Below are 12388 nucleotides of genomic sequence, written 5' to 3'. Positions count from 1 at the left end.
GTGCCCCTTCTCTCAGGGTTCTGCCCCCTGCAGTACCCTGCAGTCTCTCAGGGTCTCCCCTCCCCAGGGAACCACCAACCCCCTATCCCCACCTCGCCTCAGACTTTAGCTACTGTCAGTCACCATCTGGCCCCCGCTCATTGGGGCAGACTGCAGAGTAACTGCCTCTCATCATCAGCAAGAAGGGTTTGGACTTGCTGCCGCTGTCTACCATTGGGCTGCCCTCTGCAACCCCAGTACCTTTTCCAGCCTTTAGGACGGCCTGCAGCCGGGGGAGGGGGGGTTCCAGGCCAGAGCTCCCCAACTCCTCTGGCCTTTCCCCAGCCCTGCTACAGTCTAGGTACCCTGCTCAGCTCCCATCAGCCAGGCCCATCCCTCTCAACAGCCAGAGAGAGACTGTCTCTGTTTAGCTTCTGGCCCCAGCCCTCTTATAAGGACCACAGCTGTGGTCAGTGACTCACTTGGGTTCTCACAGCTGTTCTCACTCCATTTCCCTGCTGCAGCCCTCTCCAGGGCTGCTTTTAACCCCTTCAGGGCCCGAGCAGGGTGACCACCCTGCTACAGCCCCCTAATAATTTTCTTTGCCCTCTGCTGGACTCTCTCCAATTTGTCCACATCCCTTCTGTAGTCAGGGGCGGGGCGACCAAAACTGGATGCAATACTCCAGGTGTGGCCTCACCAGTGCTGAATAGAAGGGAACAATCACTTCCCTCGATTTGCTGGCAATGCTCCTACTAATACAGCCCAATATGCCGTTAGCCTTCTTGGCAACGAGGGTACACTGCTGACTCCTATCCAGCTTCTCGTCCATTGTAATCCCCAGGTAACCCCATGAACTGCTCAGACTCTCTTCTTTTAGTGTCCACTCAGTATAATTTATTCCAGTTCCCTCCATCAGCACCTGTAGAGTGCAACACAACAGCCAGAATCCCTACGACCTTCAGTGCCTGTTAATCAGGGCCCTTGAGGAAAAGAGAGTTCTCTCCCTTCGGATCTCCTTTAATCTGGGCACAGTCGGCCCTATCTTCCCTCCCTCTAACACTTCCTGCCTTTTACCAAGCTAGTCAATGTATGGACTAATTAATTCCAGTTATCCAGCCTCCCCATCTGAATAGCTAATTCCTCCCTATTTCCTCAATCTGCTGACACTGGGGAAACTAACTGAGCCTACAGTGATCAGAGTGCTGACCCATCTCTTGGACTTCAGTACTCTGGCACAGGGCACCAGAACTGGACGCACTGATCCAGAAGTGGAGGCACCAGTGTCAAATACAGAGGTAAAATAACGTCTCCTCTCTTACCTGAGAATCCCCTCTTCATGCATCCAAGGATCACATTAAATGTTTTCGCCACAGCATCACACTGGGAGTTTATGTTCAGCTGATATTCCATCATCACCCACACATCTTATTTAGAACAAGTATGTTCCTAATAGAGTCCCCCATCCCATAAGAATGGCCTGCATTCTTTGTTCCTAGATGTACACATTTACATTTAGCCATGTTAAAATACATATTTTTTGGTTGCACCCAGCTTAACAAGTGATCCAGATTGCTCTGTATCAGTGACCTGTCCTCTTCATTATTTACCAGTCCCCCAAACTGTTTGTTATCTGCAAACTTCATCTGTGATGATTTTATGTTTTCTTCCAGGTCATTTGTAAACATGTTAAATAGCATAAAGCCAAGAACAGAGCCCCATGGGACTCTGTTAGGAACATACTTGTTCAATGATGATTCCCTGTTTAGAATTACATGTTGAGACCTATCAGTTAGCCAATTATTAATCCATTTAATGTGTGCCATGTTCACTTTAAATCATTCTAATTTTTCAATAACATCATGTGGTACCAAATCAAATGTCTTACTGAAGTTTATTACATCAACATTGATACCTTTATCAACCAAACTTGTAACCTCCTCAGAAAAAGATATCAAGTTAGTTTGACAGGATCTATTTTCCATAAACCCATCTTGATTGGCATTAATTACATTTCCCTCCTTTAATTCTTTCCTAAACATCTGCTTAATCTGTCTTGCCCAGGATCAATTTCAGACTCACAGACTCTTCACTCTATTTACTCTTTTTAAATATTGGCACATTAGCTGTCTTCCAGTCTTCTGGAACTTTCCTGGTGTTCCAAGACTTACTGAAAATCAACATTAACGCTCCAGTGAGCTCCTTAGCCAGCTCTTTTAAATCTTTTAGATGCAAGTTACCCAGGCCTGCTGATTTAAAAATGTGTAACTTTTGTAGCTTATGTTTAACATCCTCCTGAGATACTAGTGGAATGGAAAGAGCACTATCACATGATATGACTACATCATCTGTTTTTATCAAATACAGAACATAAATATTTATTGAACTCTTCTGCCTTTTCTGCGTTATTATTGATCATTCTAATATTTCCATCTAGTAATGAACAAATACCATTGTTAGGATTCTTTTCCTTCTTAATATGTTATAAAAAATCCTTCTTATTGTTCTTAAATGAGCTGTCTGTACATTTCTCTGTGGGTCCCTTTTGCTTCTCTTATCAATTTTCTATAAGTTCTACCTTTTGATTTATACTCACTACTATCAACTTCCATTGGTTTAATTTAATTTATTTGTCTATTTTTATAGCTCTAAACCAGGTTGTTATTTTAACCAATACAGCCTTCTTCCTTGATTGTCAGATTGTGCTTTTGGGGGCATCTAACAAAGTATTCTTAAACAATTCCCAATTATTATTCACATCTTTACCAATTAAATTCTTCCTCCCAGATGACTTGGCTCATAATTGTTTTCAGCCTTGTGAAAGTGACCCTTTTAAAGCATCATATGTATATAAAACTGTTGTGGACTTTATGCTATTTGCATGTTATAAGGATGATCTAGTTATAATCACTTGTATCTAAGCTATCACAAATTTTTAGATTTGTGATCAGTTCTTCTTTATCTGTCAACATGAGGACTAATAAAGAATTCCCCGGGGTTGGATGCAACACTTTTTGAGTTGGGAAATTGTCTTCTATAATATTTAAAAAATTTAGTTATTTGCAGAATATTTCTCATTGCACATTGTCATAAACAGTTAGTTAAGGGTTAAGGTTTTTGTCTACCTGTAAAGGGTTAACAAGCAGTACCTGTGGACACCTGACCAGAGGACCAATGAGGGACAAGATATTTTCAAATCCCTGTGGAGGGAAGTTTTTTTTTCCCTGTTCTTTGTTTTCTTGGAGAGTCTCTCTTGGGAATTAAGAGAGTCCAGACATCTTAATCAAGTCCTCCCAGGTTTCTGCAATAAATTCTTCTATTCAAGCTAGTGAGTATTAGCAAGGAACTAGTATTCTTATACTTTTATTTCTGTATTTGCAATTCTGTGTTTTGCTATAGAATTTCTTTAATTCTGTACTGTTATTGCTTTTACTGAGAAAGAAAGGAGGGGGAATTCTCTCCAGAGATTGATAAGTTTAGACCCTGTATATTGTTCCATCTTGGTTACAGAGACAGTGACTTTCTTTTTAATTCTTTAATAAATTCTTTTCTATTAAGGACTTGGTTGGTCTTTCCTTGGGTGGATTCTCAGGGAAAGGAGAGGAGGGAGGTATCCCTCTGTAGCTGGATCCCGGTATCTCTCCTAGGAAAAGGGAGGGGGGAGGAAGCAGGGGGGAATGGTTTATTTCTCCTGGGTGTAAGAACTCCATGGATTTGGGGTTCTTGGGATCCCCAAGGATTTTGGGGAAGGACTGTGTCCCAATCCACGTACCTGATTGGGTGGTGGCAGCTTTACCAGATCTAAACTAGGATTTTAGTTTAGAAGAAGGATTCATGCAGGTCCCCATATTGGAACCCAACAGCTCTAAGTGGGGGTGAGACCTATGACACACATAATGGAAGATTTCATTAAAATTGTATTTTGTAGTTTAGAATGAGAGCTTTGAAATGATATATGTATCCAAACCACCTGTGAAAAATAAATTACTAACAATGGGAGAATTTTAACATAGGACTTCTTCAAGCCCAGTCCAGCACATCAGTAAATAGCCTTTATTTCCAGGCTAAAATCCAATCTGGATAATTTTATTTTCGCTATTTAAAATTCCCTCTTATTTCAGCTGGAACAATTTTTCTATGCCTCCCAGGCACAAAATGTCTGCTCTGTTCTATGGAACGGCCCCACTGTGGTGTTAATGGGAAAGGATTGTTCCAAGGGCTGCATCATTGCCAATCAGGTTTTTTGGCGCTGCCATGTGATTACTAGAAATGTGGCTACCTTCATTATTGAGTAAAGAAATTAGACTATTGCATGGGAAGCCAAAAAGCCCCAAATCCTAGGAGTGGAGATACCATTCAGCCTCTATACATATATAATCACAATGGTGTGGTGGAAGCACAAGGTGCTAATGGGTTCAACTCTCAGTTTTCTCAGTATTTCTAGTTTAGTTTATTTTGGGGACGAGGGAGTGTAGTAGGGACATTTCTCAAGGGTGCTTCCTCTAAGAGCAAATAATCGCATGCTGGACTAAAGAAATTCCAAGGACAGAGTGCTTGCAAATGTGCTTTCTCCCCTCTCACTACACTTGCAAGACCTGCCACTTCACACTGAGTTCAGTGGAAAGACTCAATGGGAGATGGATCAGTCTCCAGAAGGGTTAGCCTGTACTCCAACGACAAGAGGGAGTTTTAACATTCCATTGAATTTCAAAGCTTCCCTCAATTTTCCTTCTTCTCTCTTTCCCCTAAGATCCTTTTCCATTTCCCAAATTCTCTCCTGCTTTCACCCCTCTCCACATTCAGAGTTATTCAGATGCTGAAAGGTCTGAGGATGGATGCTGGATTCTCCTCCATCTGCACTGATGAATCTCAAGCAGGTGGAAAGGGAGAGCTTCTAAAATAAATATAACTAAATTACAAGATGCTCTTTACTGAAAGTATGTGGGCTTAATCTCCCTTGGGATTAATTCAGTGGAGAGGAGTAGCACCAATGGAGTAACAAGGTAGAGAGGGTGAGCAGCTGAGATAATCGTGTTTATTTTGTGGTTGAGAAATAGCTACTTAGGCAAATCAGTCCTACCAGCCAGAATGCAGAGCTCTGCAGAACTGAAATATTACCCCAGTGTTGTGGGTCCTAAATATATAGCTTTCCAGCACCCTAGTTTGTGAAAATCCTTTCTTTTCAGTGTATTTCATAACACCTTAAAGTGCCATACGTTGTGTTAAAAGATAAGCATGCTGAGCTCTGGTCACATTTTGCACTCTGGCCATACTGCAGTATACTTTAAGTGAGAATCAATTATTGGCTTGGAATTTCCTATCTATCTATCTATCTATCTATCTATGGAATGCTGAATGTACTCATGAAAAGCTACCTGGAAAGATAGGGTAAAATTAATCCACTGACAGTAAGGAATAACTCTGGCCTAAAGCAACCATCTCTGAACTAAAACAAGCAGAGAGAGTGATTGGCTCCAGTTTTATAAGGACTCTTGATAGGCCTATCTGGGGTGGAGAAACAGGGGGACTTGATTCAGCTGTGGCTTGTTTGGTCCCTGGCTGCAGTTATTGAAGCCTCCCTTTAGCTGCTTAGGCAGAGTGTTAGAGGTAAAATTAGGTCTAACAGATGCTTTAGCTGCTATCCACAGAGCTAGGGCCCCGGAAGCATTTCCCTGTATGGATTTTGTCTAGAAACATTTCTGTCTTGTAGGGGAACTTGTACGTGCTGTTCTATTTTTGATGTGTTTTTAAGGTATGTTCTAGTTCTATGTAATTTGGGCTACATGATTTTTGAATGAAATAAATACTTCAGTATAGAATAGCCATAAGACTGGGACTGCCTGAAATATCAGAACAGCTTTCCGGTACAAATGTCATTTCAAAATATTGCTGTAAGTCAAATGCTTTTAGAATATAATTTTCAGGCTAAGAATGCTTGGTTTTGTGTTAAATTAGATTCCTGGTATGGAAATATTTGATTTATGTTGATACCATATATTGCTAAGGGAACTATTTTTAATTAGGGGTTTAGCATGACTGATTTTTCCAGACTTATTGGCTGCACCGGCGATTCTTTAGGAAATTCTCTCACTGTGACTAGACAGCCTTGCTCTGTCTCGACTGTATCTAGAAAAAGCAACTTAAAAGCCTGTGTGTGCAAAATTAGGGATGGACTTGAAATGAAGTTTGTGAAGCTGCATAAAGGACGGCAGACAGCTAACAATTCTGAAATGGAAAACACTCACATTTGTTTTAACACGAATCTCCTGTTTAATAAATCTTCCTAGAACAGCATGCCTCAGCCTATTCTACCATAGCTGAGTGAGGAGAGGGATGAGAGACTGTTGGTAGGTAGCTTTAGCCAAAGGCATTATTTACTTCTGCAGTCTAAACTTTTATAATAATAGATACACCAGTCTCCTAGAAATAGAAGGGACCTTGAAAGGTCATTGAGTCCAGCCCCCTGTCTTCACTAGCAGGACCAAGTATTGATTTTTGCCCCAGATCCCTAAGTGGCCCCCTCAAGGGTTGAGCTTACAACCCTGGGTTTAGCAGGCTAATGCTCAAGCCACTGAGCTATCCCTCCCCTGCTGAGTGCTATATGTCACACAGGGTGACATTCTGCTGTATTTCCTACTCCGTGCTCATATGGAGAGTTGCAGAATGCTTACCCTTAAAAGTTGCTAATCTGTTTGCTTTATCCCTATCTTTAAAAAACTGGCATCTATTTCAGATGCTGTTGCAATTCAACAGGTTTCATGGAACATAGGACAATATAGGATATTGGATACAATGGTTTTGGCAGGAACAGCCCTAGGCCAAGCAGCACACCATTATGGTGTCCCCTGGAAGTTGGTGTTCAGGGTGACCTCCTGCTCACCCTCCAGTAGAACCAGCCTGGGCACTGGGCAGGTACATTATTAAATGCACAAGTGGCTGCTTTTGTATAGGGCTAAATTCTCAGTGTTCCCAGTCCTTGTGCTCTGTGGTGCATTTCACAAATTTCCAGCAGGTGGATTCATGTTATTATCTGGCATCTCAGCTTTCATTTAAAAAATAGTACGTTTCTAGCCTCATGGTTGCAGATAAAAGCTTGAAAACATGAACCCGAAAGGCTCCAAGAGCAGAGGCAAATCCAAAGAACCCAGAATTTACTATTTTTAAAATCTCATATTTTTTAAGCTTATCTCATGATTGCCAAGCCATGTGTTCCAAAATGTGGCTTACTAAAATCCTGATCCTACATCCTTTTCATTTTCTGAACCTGTGTTTCCTACATTCATCTTCTCCCTTTGGACATATTAAATCAATCACTTCACAGCATTTCACAGCATGGTTCCTTCATCATATCACTCCAGTTTTACACCAATGCATGCTGAAATCAGTGTCTTTGCTGCAACATCATACTGGAATAGCAGCATGAAGAATCAGACTGTCGTGATTTTTATTTAGCATATTTGAGGATTTTTTGCTTTTTGTTACACTTTAAAGGTTTTTTATTTTATATATAAATACAAGAATCTGTTCTATGTTCTTCTTTGAGGTGCTTTTAATGTTCTGTTTCATCCACTTCTAAGACATTCTTTCTACTCCACACCATTCAATACTATGTAATTTGAAAAACAAACAAAAAACCCAACACAAAAGCATTTACAATTATTTCAACCCCTTTCTTGCAAACCCCCATTATCTCCATGTTTCCATAGTGATTTCCTTATTTTTATATATCTATTTCTGGAGAGCTGGGCTCTTTCTTTGACTTTTACATGCTTTCAATATATTGCTGAGGTGAGTGGAAGCTGAAATTAGGAGACCGCAAGGAACACAAGGTGACACAGTGGCATATTATATGCAGCATATTATTAAGGTTGCCTGATGTTGCCCATTATAAGACCCTGTTTTCAGTTGCTTATAACTTTGCCAAACTATAGCTGTTTTGACTGAAATTTTTCATGCCAGGTATCTGCATCAGGGTGTTTTGGGAACATTTCAGCCAGAATCATTTAGCCATTTCTGAGAATGAGGCTAGGGAAAAATACATTTTGTCAATGTTGAAAAAATGTGGGCAACCGTTATTGAAAATTCTAATGCATGCCTATGTTTGGAGCAGGGTCTTGAAAATTGGCAGGGGGGGCCTTTGTGTCAGCAGTGTGAATTAGCACAGGGCCAGGTTAGACAGGATGGAGCAGAAGGGGTCAAAGCTTGGGGGAAATATGCAGAAGAATCTGTCCCCATTAGAGAACACTCTCCCCACAGAGCCTGGAATGGAACCCAAGCTTCCTAAATCCCACCATTTTTCAGTAAGTATTTATTATACTACTGGCAAAGTGTGCTTCTCATCCCCTTCTAGAGCAAGTCCCCATAGAGGATGACAACCTCCCAATGCTATCAGTTACTCCATTAGCTCAAGCGGCAGAGATCTCTGTGGTGGATCTAAAGGTTCCAGCCCTGCTGATTACCCCACATGAGTGTCAATATGATACCACGTAGTGGAATTTCTGTTTTTTTTTTAAACTGGGAAATTACATACAAACAAACTATATTGAAAGAACATTAAGGTTGCAAACTCAAGCACTTTAAATGTTAGGAAATGCCAACATGAGAATTTCCCATGCAACCTTAATTTGGCCCTCTTGTGCACATGCATTGATACTGTATTTAATTACATGATCACATGCTATTTTTTCTATGACTAAACGTCAAGATCTCCAGAAATAAGAAGTGATTTAAAAACATCTAGGACCATGTTCTGCCCTGATTTACAATGTGCAATCCATTTGCTCGTTGCGATTCAGGGCCAAATTTACACCTTAGTGTAGTCAGTGAAAGTAACTCTACATTATTGTCCAAATCCTAGTCTGTGTAAGGGCTGGTCTGAATCACAGCCCCTGCATTTGTGAGAGCACAAGGGCTGCTGCCAAGCTGATTGTCCCTAGGAACAATTCCCTGTAAAGAGATTAAGAACATACAGAGCCATGCTTTCCCCACGCTCTCCTCTCCTCCCAGATGGCAGAGAGGAGTATGCTGCATTTCCTAAAGGGCTGTAGCAAATTACCCCATCCCCACCAGCCGAACCAGGGAGCTCCAGGAGGCATTGCATCTTCCTGAAGCAGAATGACTCCAAATGCCACCCCCGATCCCAGAAGTGCTGTTCCTTCACGTTGCTCGAATGCAGCACTGTGGCTCGATGCCACAACTTAACCTTGCACAACTTGGGGTGTTCTAAGGGCTTGATCCTTCAGTGATTACTCAGAAAAAAACTTCAGCTGAAGCCAAAGGGGGGTTTCCCCCACTGGTCTAGGACTGCTGAGGGTTAGATCTTAACATTCCTACTGTATTACCCCAAGGAGTTTAGACTTCATTAGAGACTGACAGCGCCCTAGATTGGTTTTGCAACAACTTCAATGAGGTTTTACGTTTACAAATCCAGAAGCACAGATGGGTTCAGATCCTTATCTTACCTTAACCATAACTCTCAATTTCAGAGGCATTCTAGGTAGGAAGTCTGGCCTAGTGGTTAGGGCACTCACCTAGGATGTGGGAGTTCTGCACTCAAGTCCCAGTTAGTTGGCCTCTCTATGCCTCCCTTTCCTATCTGTAAATGGAGGCTTGCAGCACTTCCCTGTCTCACAGGGGAGTGATGAGGCTGAATACATCAAAGATGCTGAGACACTTCAGTACTATGGCTATGGGAGCCATATAAGTACCTAAGATACACAGACAATTGCACATTTGGCCTCTCTGCAGTGCATGCACAGCATTGAATACTAGTGCATGCTGCTCTTAAGAATCACTAAAACTGCACCATGTTGGATGTGAGCCTTCTTTAATCAGTCTTTGCTATGGCTTATTTGACATGACATTATTAAAGGTCATATACTCAAGTGGATAAAAATATTTGCTTCAAATGGCAGCTGGTATTTTGAAAGTAATTATTGCCGCATCCTGCAATTCTAGTTTGTAAAGTGAGCAGTTACAGTAAATGTTTGCTTTACCTGTTGACCATGATAAAATACGGCTAACAGGAACATTGCCATCAGTAGCAAGGACGCCTCCTTTGTGCCCAGGAAATCGGTTCTGGAAAGAAAAAAACCCAAAGAAAAACATTATTACTGATCGGTCAGTGTTTTATTTTAATCAGGGAGGGCTTTAATTTGGTAACCTACGTGCTTTTCTACAGTTTGTTGTGAAAAACCTTGGCATTTAAAAATATAACCAATAATAATTAATTCAACAGTACAAGACCGTAATTAAAATGTTCACTGTCTAATAACCAATGTGTTGAACAATTAAAGCGAGGCCTACAATGGCAATCAGGAGATGCTAATCCTTCCCTTCCAACCGTGACAGAGAAGCCATGCATCAGTCACTCTCTTTGTGGTGGTGATCCCAGTGGCAGCAGTACGCAATAAACAGAATTGACATGATTAAATAGATCCTTAAATGTGGTATGCACACTGCAGTCCTCTCCCAATCCAGGCTTCAGAGCTATGGGCCAGGATGATCTGCAGCATCAAAACCTACTTGGCAATGAAGAAGGGGGCCTATCACAGACTGTGTTATGGTTTTATGAGTCTCTAGTTTGCCCTGGTCTTGCTGGAGTTTAGAGCAGTTTACACTCTTGCTGCACCCCTAGAAACCTCCTTTGGCTTCCAGCATGGCCTCTGTGCCAGGACCAGGGGACAGTACACAGGGTAGGAACCAGCTATGCTGGCTTTAGGCCAGCTTAGACCTCCTTTCACTGAAGGAAGTCTCAGCTGGCCAAATATAACCAGCATTTGGCACCTTTTTGCTGGTGGAGCAGTACAAAGGGTATGGAAGAGTGGAGAGAATCTGACCCTATATCTGGGATTATGACCTACAATCCTAACTTCAGCTGTTAGACTATTTTGCATGTGCCTAGTACCTTTCATTCAAGGACTTCAAAACATTTTATACACATCGACAAAGCCTCCAACTACCCTTTTGAGGTAGATCAGTATTCTGTCCATTCTACAGCTGGGTAAGGAGAGGCACGAATAAATTATGTGACTTCCCCAGGTGTCTGGAAGTCATTTGCAAAGCCTGGAATAGAACCCAGGAGTTCAGACTTTGTCTTCTATTCTAATGATTCTCCTGACCTGAGCTGGTGAAATATGGCAAACACATTGTTTACTAAATCCGGCTGAGAGAGTGATTTGAGTAGAAGACAAAGTCAGGACTATTGGGTTCTATTCCTGGCTTTGCAAGTGATTTCCAGACAACTGGGGCAAGTCAGATAATTTATTCGTGCCTCTCATTTGAATTCCAAGTGGCTGTTTGGTTAGATTATGCTGAGGCCCTTTTTAATCACTATCAATGAATATTCACATAAATAGGCTTTGTTCACACATTTATCTGGGAAATGTCTGTTATTCATACAATTGCTCATAGTTAAAAAGTGAAGAAAGGTATTTGTGTATGAATAAAAGCAGACACCATTCATAATTGTTTATTCTCCTGATGTTTTCAATCCTCCTGTCAAGACTGGAAACAATATCATTTGACTATCATGAATAACAAATAACAGGATGGATAAAATGAACAGTTTGTGAACAACCCAGACCTTATACAAACATATTGCACTCTATTTGAGCAATTACAAATAGATTTGCAAAAATCGGCTGTATTTGGAAATGATTTGTAAATAGAAAAGAGGGCTAAAATTGTTGGATATTTTGTTCATAGCAGATAACTTGATCATATCTATCTACCTGCCTGTCAGTCTATTCTGTGGTAATTTTAGAATGGCAACAGGTACCTAGATCACTCTTTCTCTTATGTCACAGTGTTATAAAAAAATGGTTACATGGTTCAATATAATAGTCTTTTTTTTTAACCTCAACATAGCGTTCATCAGTTTGGCCCAAAACTCATATTATCAACAAACTGAAGTCATCCCATGAAAACCCATCTGATAATATTTCCTGATGGAAAACGAGTATATTTTTAGTATGCTTAGAATATACTGCCTTTGTGTGTGTAAGAGTAAGCATCTCCTTAAATATGCCTTTTAGCAACAACTGCCCTGTAACAACTGGTATCTTCTCACTGTCATTCATGGTGCCTCAAGATTGTCAGGAAAACTGGTTTCTAATAGTAACACTCACTTCTAAGTCCCAATCAACCTGACCTCTTTTTTAAGTATCAGATTATTTATATTAATAATAGCATTTGTACATTCTTTTCTACTAGATTTTTTCCCTAACAATCCAAGACTGGCTAGGAACAAAGACAATTCTCCAATACATAACAATAAACCAACGGACACACTGTAAATGTCACTGTAGCTGAGGGTAATGTAAGCTGATAAATATCTTTGTAATGCAAGTACATCTGTGCTAAATTGATTTGGATATATGACTATTTTGTCTGAAAACACAAAGATATC

General features: G+C 40.9%; 1 protein-coding gene across 3 annotated transcripts in view; it reads right to left on the bottom strand.

The window, feature by feature from the left end:
* Nucleotides 1–12388, bottom strand: part of ADCY8 (adenylate cyclase 8) — a 183106-nt gene that overhangs the window by 16909 nt on the left and 153809 nt on the right. For all 3 annotated transcript variants that reach the window (XM_045008218.1, XM_045008219.1, XM_045008220.1), the window contains one exon: nucleotides 9975–10056. In XM_045008218.1, the coding sequence (XP_044864153.1) occupies nucleotides 9975–10056 (82 nt within the window). The remainder of the gene's footprint in view (nucleotides 1–9974; nucleotides 10057–12388) is intronic.

Source organism: Mauremys mutica, chromosome 2 (assembly GCF_020497125.1).
Source record: "Mauremys mutica isolate MM-2020 ecotype Southern chromosome 2, ASM2049712v1, whole genome shotgun sequence".
Classification (NCBI taxonomy): domain Eukaryota; kingdom Metazoa; phylum Chordata; order Testudines; family Geoemydidae; genus Mauremys; species Mauremys mutica.
The sequence above is the reverse complement of the archived record's forward strand: the minus strand, read 5'-3'. Positions and strand labels throughout refer to the sequence as shown.